Consider the following 13161-nt stretch of genomic DNA (forward strand, 5'->3'; position numbering starts at 1 on the left):
GGATTAGAGACTTTTAGTCTCCTAAATCTTGACACACCCAGAAATAACTTTCACTATAAACTTCCTAACACACCTTTTGAATGAAAATATTAGTTGCTCCTAATATTATAAGCATGATGGAGAAAAGTCTGAGAGGCATAATTCTGACTATTTAGGTATTATTATATAAATATACTCTTCTGTCAGGAATAGGCACATACATATTTCTAGAGACCCTAAAAAGAAAATGACTCTTTGAGTATGAAACAAACAATACCAGCCATCTAATTTCGGCTCATCATAAGATATGACCTATAACTTCAGGTTTAATCAAAATGATTAGGGCATAGTTTCTGCAAACACCTGACTATAAATTAATGTGAAAGGAAGATGCTGGGCAACTGCAAGAGGAGAGAAAAGCCTTATCAAAATGGTGATTATCTTTAAACATGATGTGACTAACTGTCCTTATTCTGCTGTCAGATTCACTCAGCAAGGAACTTCTCAATTATAATTTGTCTTCCCAAGATTACTTTAAGAAAGAATAAGACAAGCAACATTTGGCATCTTGACAGAAATGTTTATCATCAAAAATTGCTCAGTGACATTCTTCCCCACCTTCATTTCTGAGATACTGGTTTGAGTCAAACCACCTCTTCAACTTTAGGCATACTGACAGAACCAAAAGGAGGCTAATATAATAATCTGTGAAAGAGATAATAAAGATCTGAACTAACCCACAGCCCTGAGAGAAAAATGTGGATCTTAAAAATAAAGATATAAAAGTCATGTCTAGGAAGCTACAAATTGATTACATAAAAATATTTATACAAATATCAACTGGTGACTGATTCAGTTAGGAATAAGCAGAGAATAGGATAAGACAGACACACTCTTGACAAAAAATACAAGAGAAGAGAAGGTAGCTTCTCAGGAGACACTGAGAATTACAAAGGAAAATAGTGGCAGGCCACAAGCATAATCTTTACATACATAGGTGTCATCATTATTTATTACTTCTATGTTATCATTAAAACATTCTGAAGTACACTAAGAGAACAACACTTTTGTAAATACATTCAAGTTACTACACATACTTGAAAGTAATCATTTCTTTTGATGGGGAATTCCTACTAATTTAAACATTCATTAATCCAAAATTAGGAAGACACAAAGTATTTTTTTCTTTTACATTGTTTCCACAGTTATTCCCTCTGTCTTCACATATTTCTACTTGTTCTTTTGATCTCTTTCCATCTGTCCAGATTCTTTGGTAAATCAAATATTCCTCTCTTGCATAGTCCTTTATCTTTATCTAGAATCTTCCTTTCCACCTATTAAGACTTTCCCTTCTTAAAATAAACCTGATCCAACATCTTTGTCCTCACTATCAACATGTCTCAACCATGAGCAATCTCAGAGTTTCAATTATCTAACTCTATATAGACTGTTTCTAATTCTCCTTTAAGCTCGAACTGCAATCTCATCTATTCATTTGCATGCTAAACATCTCCACCTAAGTATCTTGTTGGTGAATAAATACCCATCCTCCCAGCAACTGCCATTCAATTCACTGACAATTACTACCAGTTATTCCTGTGTAATATGTCCGATCAGTCTGACTTACATTATCCTCATTCAGGCCTTGGGTAGATTTGGCTATATTATAATAAAAATCGAATTGGTTTCTCTGTTCCAGAATTCCTTTCAGTCTACTTTTATTATAAAGCCAGACGAATGTTCCTAAAGAACAGATTTCATCCTTTTTCTCAACTCAAACACCAAATACTTTCAATTCTTTGGACTAATATCTGAGGCTGTTATTTTTCACATAGTTCATACCAAATATCAATGTCACTGTCACTTTACACAGCCTATATATTCTCATTAATGTGCCTCTGCTTGTGATACTGGTATTCTTGGGATTGTAAGTCTAGCCCAGAACCCTATTCTCCATATAGCTAAATTCTACAGGTTCTTTAAGAATCAGGCAAAATGTTAACATTCTCTGGGCATTTCATTTCCTCAGATGAAAGTAATTTCCCCTGACCCTGAACTCTTTATTATACTGTAGATCACTGAAGTAAGTTTTAACTATATATCTTGAAATTGTTATTTACATACATATTTATCTTCCATTTAGATTTTACGTTCCCTAAAGGCAGGATCCTTGCAATATATACTTATTTTCCCAAAATAACTAGCCAGGACTTTCAGATAGAAAGAACAATATATACTTGTCAAATGAAAAACTGCTTCTTGAGAAGGAATGCTCCATACTGTGGTTATTCACAGCCTAAAGAATTAGTTTTATTAATATTTGAAACTGAGATTTTTAGGAGAAGGAAAGAAATGGAGTAGATGTATGTATACATTAATTAGTTAAAGGTAGTGGATTCAGAATAGACATTCTCACTCTCAATTGATCCAGAAATATTTGAGAGATGCATTACAGAATTAGAGAATATGGTCAGAGATTCTTCTTTCCCTCAGTGAAAGAGAAGGATCACAGGTGTAGAAAGTGGCTTTAAAAATCAAAGACCCGGGCATCTAGACCCTGACAGGTAAGTAGTTTTAGGAATCCTAAAACCTATCCTACCATTTCTTAAGCAGTAAGATAAATTCAAAAAACTATTAAAAATATGATAACATAGTTTATTCCACCAGCCATCCAAGATTATGAATAATTCCTCTCAGTTAACATTTTTGGGACTATGGACCTCTAATACTGCTTTATATAGGAAGTTTCCAGGCTACACTAGGGTTAATTTAACACCATTATCTTTAGAATCATGCTTGAATTTGGTACATATGTATGAATTTAAGTCCCTGCTTTGTTAAGTGTAAAATTGTCATCTGTCTAAAAAAGACACACTTTAAATCTGAACTTTTAACAACCAGTTCCTAAAAACTACCATGAAGGTAAATTGAGAAACTTAAGACATTAGGGGAGGAAAATTCATTAAGGTTACAGTCTAAAATAAATTATGGAAATTTTACAAGTCATTACAAATTTGTTTTCACTGAAATAAAAAAGGCAGCACTCTAAAGAGATTATTAATGGCAATACCATTTAATTAATTTAAAAATACTTCTTAAAAATTTGTTTCCACTTACACTTCCTTTCACTCAGGTTCTCTCTCTCTTGCAGTTTCAGTGAGACACTTGTACATTCATTTTGCTCTGTAATAGTTAACATTCATACTGAAAATTATTTTTCTTCCCCAGTGACTGATTCACCATCCAAATGTTAATATCCTTCTGTTTATCACTTAAGAGTCTTTGAAGCCTATTTTCTAGGAACTTACAGTAATATAAGAGACATAGTAGCCTGGATGCTTTGAAATGGAAAAAGTCTTACTGTCTAATCTATTGTTTATATCTTACACTACTTAGCAATACAGTATAACCAAATTCCTTCCTACACAGGAACAAACACTGGAACAAACAGTAGCGTCGTTTGCATCCCGGATGTTAACAATTTACTGTATAAAAATTAAGCACATACCAACCAATCAGGTAAGAAGGAAAAACAAGTCTATAGTGATTAAAAAGAAATCAGATCAAGAATGATTTAGATCAGTAGTATTCAAGCTCCATGCTGTTTGCAGCAACATCAGTATGCAGAGTCCACCTCCAATGGTAACAGATACGACTTTGTGGAACTGTTATGCCTGAGAATTACTCATCTCTGTTCTTAGAACCCTGCCTTTCTATTGCTTCCCTGAAATGAAAAGGGGACACACATGAAGAACAAAGATCTAATTTTCTACAAACTTCCTGACTAACATGAGTTAGATCCCATTGTCAAGACTGTTCACCCCTAGAATCAATTAGCATTCAAGTTATTCTCAATCCCACAGCAGATATCTATGAGTAATTGGTTGGCATTACTTTGCCTCCTCCATCAAATGAGATTTGTTTAATGAGCATGGTCATGACAAACTATAAGCACCATAATTAAAGGGACTTTAAAAGCATAGTAAATCGGGTACAGAAATCAATTAGCAATATACTGTTGTGAAAATAGATCTAAGCTCTTTAGCTACTTTAATCAACTATTTCAAAATTATATTAAAAGTGAGAATTGCCAAGACAAATAAATGAAGCAATTCCATTACTGCAGCAAAGAACCAAGTTACTGCTCTGACAGAAACAAGACTGCCTAATGCAAAGTTTAATTCCAAAAGAAAACGGAACATATTATCAAAAACATATGAAACCTATTCAAGGACCATATAACAACTGAAACAATTATTCATTCAATATTTATGGAGAATCAATTAGATGATGAACTAAGTACTGAGGAAATCAAAATGAATAAAACCCAACTCCTATCCTAAATGAGTTTATAGTCTAGTGAGGAAGAAAAACTTATAAATAAAATCATTGAGAAAGATTCTAGAAGATGGTGAAATAGGTTCCTGTGATCACCTGCTACTACATGTGCACTAATGATTAGTTTTGGGATGTGTACTAAAAGAGAGGGGATCTTGAGGAGCTTTCTCCTGGGGAGGAGGAGCTGGTAGGTTCCAATGTTCTTGCCCTAGTCCTTCAACTTAGTGAGCTGGATGTTTGTAGGAACCAGTCCCGACACTCTCCATCTACTGTACCAGCACACCTTGCCCCATCGTGGTGTTTCTTGGCAGACTTCCCTGCCCAACCTGTGCACCTTAGCAGGAGCCCCTCCAAATTAACTCCCACACCATCTCACCAGGCAGCAGCCTCAGTCAGGACAATGGGACCTGCACCCCTCCAGAGCAGTCTTCAGCCAGGAAGGAGCTAGCCCCACATGCCCACACACCTGCAGTAGATGCAGCTGGGCCTCTGACGCAGCCACAATGGGAGTAAACCCTCCCCACCAGGGTGCTCACAAAATAGGTACTAAAGCCAAAATGATTTCATAAATGCATGTGCTAATAAAACCTAACCTTGGGAGTGATTTAAGTTAAAACCTTCTTTTGTATTGATTTTGTATCCTGCAACTTTATTTAATCTGTTTACTCTTAAGTTTTCTGATAAAGGCTTTAGGGTTTTCTGTATGTAATATCATGTCATCTACAAATAATTAAGTTTTACTTCTTCATTCAAAATTTGGTTTTCTTGTTATTTCTTTTTCCTTGCCTAACTGCTTTGGCTAGGACCTCCAGTACTATATTGAATATAACTGGAAAGAGTGGGCGTCCTTGTTGTTTCTGATCTTTAAGGAAATGCTTTCAGCTTTTCACTGTTTAGTATGATGTTAGCTGTGGGGCTTGTCATATATGGCCTTTATTGTATAGAAATATTCTCTCTATAACCACTTTTTAATCATAAATGGATGTTGAATTTCATCAAATGCTTTTTCTGTATCTATTGAGAAGATTACCATAATTTTTACCCTTGTGTTAATGTGGTGTATCACATTGACTGATTTGCAGATGTTGAACCATCTTTGCTTCCCTCAAATAAACCCCACTTGATCATGGTATATGGTTCTTTTAATGTATTATTGAATTTTGTTTGCTAATATTTGTTGAGGATTTTTGTCTCTATATTCATCAGGGGTATTGGCCTGGAGGTTTTTTTTTTTTTGGTGACATCCTTGTCTGGTTTTGTTATCAGGGTAATGATGGCTTCATAACATGTTTGGAAGAGTTCCACCTTCTTCTATTTTTTTATAAGAGTTTAAGAAGGAATAGTATTTATTATGCTTTAAGTGTTTGGTAGAATTCATCGGTAAATCCACCTGGTCCTGGAATTTTGGTTGTATGGAGGTTTCTGATTACTGAGTCAATCTCCTTGTTAGTAAATTGTTCAAATTTTCTATTTCATCATGTTTCAGTCTTAGTAAGTTGTATGTTTCTAGGAATTTATCAATTTTTTTCTAGGTTGTCTAATTTGTTGTTACTAACTTTTCATAGTACTCCTTATAATCCTTTGAATTTCTGTGTTATCAACTGTAAGGTCTTCTTGTTTATTTCTGATTTTGAGTCCTTTTTTCTTCATGAGTCTAGCTAAAGGTTTGTCAATTTTTGATTATTTTTTCATAATAACCAGCCCTTAGTTTCTTCAATCTTTTCTATTGTGTCTTCAGTCTCTGTTTCATTTACTTCTGCTCTCATGTATTACTTTCGTCCTTACTAACTTTGGGCTTTGTTCTTTGTCTAGTTCCTTGAGGTACAGTTAGGTTGTTTGAGACTTTTCTTGCTCATTGAGGTAGGTATCTATGAAAGTCCCTCTTAAAACTGCTTTTGCTGCATTCCATAAATTTTGCTATTACTCTTCCATTTTTGTCTGTTTTGCTTTTCTTTGACTGACTGGTTATTTCGTAGCATGTTGTTTAATCTCCACAAATCTGTCAATTTTCCAGTTTTCTGTGTGTAATTTATTTCTGGTTTCATAGAATTGTGGTAAAAAAAAAGATGCTTATTCTGATTGCAAGTCTCTTAAGTTTTTTAAAGACTTGTTTTTTAGCCTAACATACAGTCAATCTAAGTTGGAAAATGTTTCATATGTATATTTCTGTATGTCATTTATATGTATATTTCATGTCATAGAAAAGAATGTACATTTTGTTGCTTTTGAATGGCATATTCTATAAATATCTTTAAGTCTTTATGATCTAGTATGCTGTTTAAAGCCACTACTTCCTTTTTGATTTTCTGCCTGGATGATCTATCCACTGAAGTTTAATAAAGGCCACTACTATTATTTTACTGCTGTCTCTTTCTCCCTTAGGGTCTGCTAATCTGTGCTTTAATATACTGAGGCAGTTAAAAATTACATGCAGATATGGTAGGTAGAATAATTCCTCACCACTGCTCCAAAGACGTCCATGCCTTAATGTCCAGAACTTGTGAATATGTTACCTTAAATGGCAAGAGAGATTACACAAATGTGTTTAAATTAAGGACCTTGAGATGGAGAGATTATCCTGGATTGTCTGAGGGGGGTCCAATCTAATTATCATAGTCCTCATAAACTTTGAATCTGAGAACCTGACAGATGGAATCATGAGAGGGACTCCACCCAACATTGCTGACTTTGAAGACAGAAAGGTGTCACTAGGCCAGGTAAGTGGGCAAATTTTAGAAGCTAGAAATAATAATGAAACAGTCTCTCCTAGAGCCTTCAAAAGGGAACAAAGTGTCAAACCTTGATTTTAACCCAGTGAGATACATATCAGACTTCTAACCTATAGAAATGTAAGATAGTAAATTTGCAGTAAGTTTGTGATAATTTCTTACAGCAACCATAGAAAACGAATATAGGAAAACAAGATGAATGTAAATTCTTCCTTTTCCATCCTCTACCAGTGACAAGTCTCAAGCTTTTTATTGCTTGATGTTCAATATAAGAAGAAAAAATTTAAAAGCTAATGTTTGACCTTTTGCAAACATTAGGATTACTATCAAAAATAAGTATTAGCAAGGATGTGGAGAAATTGGAAACTTTCTGTACTATTGGTAGGAATGTAAAATAGAGCAGCCACTTTGGAAAACAATATGGTATGTCCTTAAAAATTAAAAATAAGACTACCATATGACCCAGCAATTATACTTCTTACTAAAATGGAGATCCAAACAGATATTTGTACGTTCATGTTTAAAGCAGTGTATTCACAACAGTCAAAAGGTGGAAGCAACCTAGATGTCCCTCAACAGATAAGTGGAGAAAAAAATGATGATATATACATACAATGGAATATTATCCAGCCTTAAGAAAGAAGGAAATTTTATTAAAGTATGGACATGTAACCTTACGAAGGTTTCACATGAACAACATTGTGGTTACTACATACATTCACCCATAGTATCAAGTCCTCACTCCCCAACTGCACTCACTGTCTATAAGCATAGTAAGATCCTACAGAGTAATTACTTACCTTCTCTGACTGTACTGCCTTCCCCGTGTCCACCTCTCTACATTATGTGTGCTGATCATAATGCCCCTTAATCCCCTTCTCCCTCCCTCCCCACCCACCCTACCCAACTCCTTCCCTTTGGTAACCACTACTCACTTCTTGGAGTCTGTGATTCTGCTGCTGCTTTGTTCCTTCAGTTTTGCTTTGTTTTTATACTCCATAAATGAGTGAAATCATTTGGTACTTGTCTTTCTCCGCCTGGCTTATTTCACTGAGCATAATACCTTCTAGCTCCATCGATGTTGTTGCAAATGGTAGAATTTGTTTTCTTCTTATGGCTGAATAATATTCCATTGTGTATATGTACCACATCTTCTTTATCCATTCATCTACTGATGGACACTTAGTTCGCTTCCATTTCTTGGCTATGGTAAATAGTGCTGCGATAAACATAGGGGTGTATATGTCTTTTTCAATCTGGGATCTTGTTTTCTTCAGGCAAATTCCTAGGAGTGGAATGACTGGGTCAAATGGTATTTCTATTTTTAGTTTTCTGAGGAACCTCCATATTGCTTCCCACAATGGTTAGACTAGCTTACATCCCCACCAGCAGTGTAGGAGGGTTCCCCTTTCTCTGCATCCTCGCCAGCATTTGTTGTTTCTTGTCTTTGGATGTTGGCCATCCTAACTGGTGTGAGGTGATATCTCATTGTGGTTTTAATTTGCATTTCTCTGATGATTAGCAATGTGGAGCATCTTCCACGTTCCTTTTGGCCTTTTGAATTTCTTCTTGTGAGAAGTGTCTGTTCAGGTCCTCTGCCCATTATTTAATTGGATTATTTGTTTTTTTGGGTGTTCAGGAATATGAGCTCTTTATATATTTTGGATGTTAACCCCTTAAGAAGGAAGAAAGGAAATTCTGACACATGCTATAGCATGGATAAACCTTGAAGACATGCTAAGTGAAATATGCCATTCACAAAAAGACAAATACTGTATGATTCTATCCATGAGTTATCTAGAGTAATCAAATGCATTTAAACAGAAAGTAGAATGGTGGCTGCCAGGGGCTGGAGGAAGAGGTAAATGGGGAGATGTTGTTTAATGACTACAGAATTTAAATTTTATAAGATAAAAAGGTTCTGGAGACTAGCTGTACAACAATGTGAGTATATTTAACACTACTGAACTGCACACTTTGAAATGCCTGAAATGGCAAATTTTATGTTATGTATATTTTACAATTAAAAAAAAAAGCGAACACTTGAAAAAGAAAACACAAACATAATAGTTTTTCCAATGAAGTCCAAGTAACTCTCCCTCAATCCTCCATCAGCTAAATGTCACTGCACTGGGTGACAATCCTACACTTGTCTTTGCAATTCAAAATACAAGTCAAGAGCAATTAAGCAAGAGATGGAATAAAAGTCATCCAAATTGGAATGGAAGAAGTAAAACAGTCACTATTTACACATGGCATATTATATATAGAAAGCCTTAAAGACTCCATCAGAAAATTGTAAGAATAAGCAAATTCAGTAAGGTTGCAAGATACAAAATCAATATACAAAAATCTATTGCATTTGTATACAGTAATAATAAACTATCAGAAGTAGAAATTAAACAATCCACTTACAATTTTATCAAAAAGAATACTTAGGAATAACTTTAACCAAGGAGGTGAAAATCCCGTAAGACATTGAAAACTATAAGATATTAATGAAAGAAATTGAAGATACAAATAAATGGAAAGATATTCCAAGCTTTTGAATTGGAAGAATATTATTAAAATGTCCATGCTACCCAAAGTAATCTATATTCCATGCAATCCCTATCAAATTTCCAATGGCATTTTCATAGAACTAGAACAAACAATCAAAAAATGTGTATGGAACCACCAAAGACCCCAAATATCCACAGCAATCTTGAGAAAGAAAAAAATAGTTGGAGGCATCACACTCCCTGGTTTCAAACTGTAATATAAAGCTATAGTAATCAAAACAGTAATGGTACTGGCATAAAAACACTCAGATAAATGCAACAAAATAGAGAACCCAGGAAAAAACCCACATATATATATGGTCAATCAATTTATAACAGAGGAGGCAAGAATATACAATGGGGAAAAGACAGCCTCTTCAATAAATGGTGCTGGGAAAACTGGAGAGCTACATTCAAAAGAATAAAAACTGAACCATATATTACACCATATATAAAAATAAACTCAAAATGGATTAAAGTCTTAAATGTGAGGCTTGAAACCATAATACTCCTAGAAGGTAACATAGGCAGTTAGCTTCTATACACTGGCCACGAATTCTGATTTGACACCAAATGTAATAAACAAGTAGGACGCACCAAATTAAAAACCTACTACATAGCAATGGACACCATCAACATAATGAAAAGACTGTCTACTAAGTAGGAGAAAATATTTGCAAGTCAGACACCTGATAAGGTATTAATATTCAAAATATGTAAGGAACTCATATAACTCAAGTGAAAAAATATTCAATTCAAAAATGGGCAGAGAATCTGAATAGTTTTCCAAAGAAGACATACAGAGCCCAACAGGTACATGAAAAATGCTCAACATCACTATATCATCAGAAAAATGTAAATCAAAACCACAAAGAGACATCACTTCACACCTGTTAGAATGGCTATTATCAAAAAGACAAGAAATCACAGGTGGTGTTGAGGATGTACAGAAAAGGGAACCATTATGCATTGTTGGTAGGTATAAACTGATAAAGTTATGGAAAATGGGAGGTTTCTCAAAAAATTACAAATAGAACTACCATATGACCGGGAAATTCCACTTTTGGGTATTTATCCAAAGAAAACAAAAACACTTATTCAAAAAAACATGTACCCCCATGTTCACTGCAACATTATTTACAGTAGCCAAGACATGGAAGGAAATAACCTAAATACCCATCAATGGATGAATGGATAAGAAAAATGTATGTAAAATTTTATTTTATAAAATGTGTATATATATATATATTTTTTTAAATAAATGGTAGCAAAAATATTTATTTTATAAAATGTATACATATGTATCTTATTAAAATGTAAATACATACACACACACACACACACCAAACTATATTACTCAACCATCAAAAAAAAGTATGAAATCTTGCCATTTGTGATAACATGGATGGACCTTGAGGGCATTATGCTAAGTGACATAAGTCAGAGAAAGATAAACACCATATGATCCAACTCACATGTGGAATCTAAGAAACAAAAATAAAAACAAAACCCCAAGCTAATGGATATAGAGAACAGACTGGTGGTTGAAGGCAGGGAGTGGAGAATGGGCAATATTCATGTAGGGTTTCAAAAGGTATAAACTTCCAGATACAAAACAAATAATTAAAAAAATAAAGAAAAAATGTAAGTCTGTTACTTTGTTTCTCTATATTATATGACTAAGGATACACAGGTATCTAACAATACTTGCGAGTTCTCAAACACAATCTTGTAAAACCCGTAATTTTCAAGAAAACCTGTGTTCATTATATGAATCCCATGATATTAATTTCACTCACATACAGAGAAACATAACAACTTTCCCATTAAATTAATATACCCCAGACTTGTCAGTTAATAATGGCAAAGGATTTATGTGACAATTAATTCACAACTGCTCCCCGCGATATCTTTCTCTTTACCCTACATAGACTCTTTTCAAACTTTCAGCATGCCTCTGAATTTTAACATCCCAAAATTAAACAGCAGGTGTAAACTTATCTTTGCAAACTGATAAAAATGTGAAGCCTCTTCAATTTTTATACTTTTCTACCAAACAGTGGTCACATCATGTTTATTCTCAAGAATGTTTCCAATCTCTTTTCTAGAAGATAACCTAATGTTTAAGAATTCCGTGTTATCTGTAATATTCATTATCAACACTCTGGAGTTTCAGGTTACACATGAAAAGAGCTATATGTAAATGTATTTGTTAATAAAATGATCACTTAAAAAATGGGTTTCCCATTCCCCCCAGACCATCCTCTTATCAACACAAGTGTCTATGCCTGCTCATCATGCCTTTAGTCTCCCGCTGGCCATAGATTCGTCAACATCTGACAATATAATCAAAACACAAAGCAAACTGACTCTGATTTAAACTGCATTAGCAAAATAAGCAAGATTATTCCAAAAGTTAATGAGAATGCATTGGAAAAATGCCTGGATTCACATGAACAAATAAGAGTTATGTCAATAACTGAAAAAGAAAATCAACAAAGATCATACTAAATGCATAAAGGTTTTTCTGGACATGAAAGGATTAAGGAAGGTTCTTTGAAACTGAAGAAACTATCAAACATTTTTGCAAAAAAAGGTAGTTTTTTTTTACATTATGAAAGCAAAAAAGTGATAGCATTTTCTTATATGCTGATTTCAGAACCCAACCTTGCAGAAGATGCAACTCCTCTGTAAAATACTAGTTCCAAATTAGACGTAAGTTAAAAGGCTATCTTCCATTTATTCAATATATGGAATACCAGGGCAAAATAATTACTTACTGTACTGGCAAGGGAGAATGCAAAGGAACTAGAAAAACTATTTGAAAAAATAGAAAAAAGACTTTCATAAAGGTAAAACAACACTATTATCATTTTGCCTTACAAAACCAAACTGATGAACTCTGTTGACCTATTGTCTTTCCTGCAGGCAATCTACAAAAAGTTTTCACTAAGGTGCTCAACAACTGACTCACTGCAGAGCTGAATTTCATCTCTTCAGTAGAACATACAAGCTTTCAATAGGGATTCTCTATAAAATGCAACCTTGTGATAAATGAACAACCAGAGAAGGTTCTAATAAGACTTACCATTGTGTATTGCATTCAGCAACTCTGAGAAAGCTTTTAAGTAAGGAAAAAAAGACTTCAGGTTAAGATCATTCTCAAACACACAAAAGAAATACATAGGCATAGACTGAATCAGTATTAATAGAAATCTGTTTGTCACATATCATTGCTTGAATCATTAAAACAGCATGCTTCACTCAGTTTTTACACGGTGTAAGTTTCTAAACACTGTTGTTTGTTAGCCAATATATTACCTATTACATATAAGTAATTAGCTAGAATATTGTCATAATGAGGACACATTTCCTTAGTAATAAATATATACGTAAAGTTACTTTTTAAAAGACACTTAGAAGTCTATGTAATGTCTTTCTTGCTGTAAGTGAGTATCCATACAGGTAAGTCCACCTCTGGTCACACTCAGCAATATTTATTATAAAGAAAAACATCATTTATCATCTAACCTAACCAAACATTCTCATTTCCTAGATTTCAGTATAACAGTCTT

General features: G+C 34.1%; 1 protein-coding gene across 8 annotated transcripts in view; it reads right to left on the reverse strand.

Moving 5' to 3' along the window:
• The window catches only part of MLLT10 (MLLT10 histone lysine methyltransferase DOT1L cofactor), a 295452-nt gene that overhangs the window by 57634 nt on the left and 224657 nt on the right, over positions 1–13161 (reverse strand). For 7 of the 8 annotated variants that reach the window (XM_073229105.1, XM_073229111.1, XM_037006007.2 and 4 more), the window contains one exon: positions 12675–12707. The exons of the other annotated variant lie outside the window; for it this stretch is intronic. In XM_073229105.1, the coding sequence (XP_073085206.1) occupies positions 12675–12707 (33 nt within the window). The remainder of the gene's footprint in view (positions 1–12674; positions 12708–13161) is intronic. 8 annotated transcript variants of the gene reach the window in all.

The sequence above is a fragment of the Manis javanica genome, chromosome 2, assembly GCF_040802235.1.
Source record: "Manis javanica isolate MJ-LG chromosome 2, MJ_LKY, whole genome shotgun sequence".
Lineage (NCBI taxonomy): Eukaryota > Metazoa > Chordata > Mammalia > Pholidota > Manidae > Manis > Manis javanica.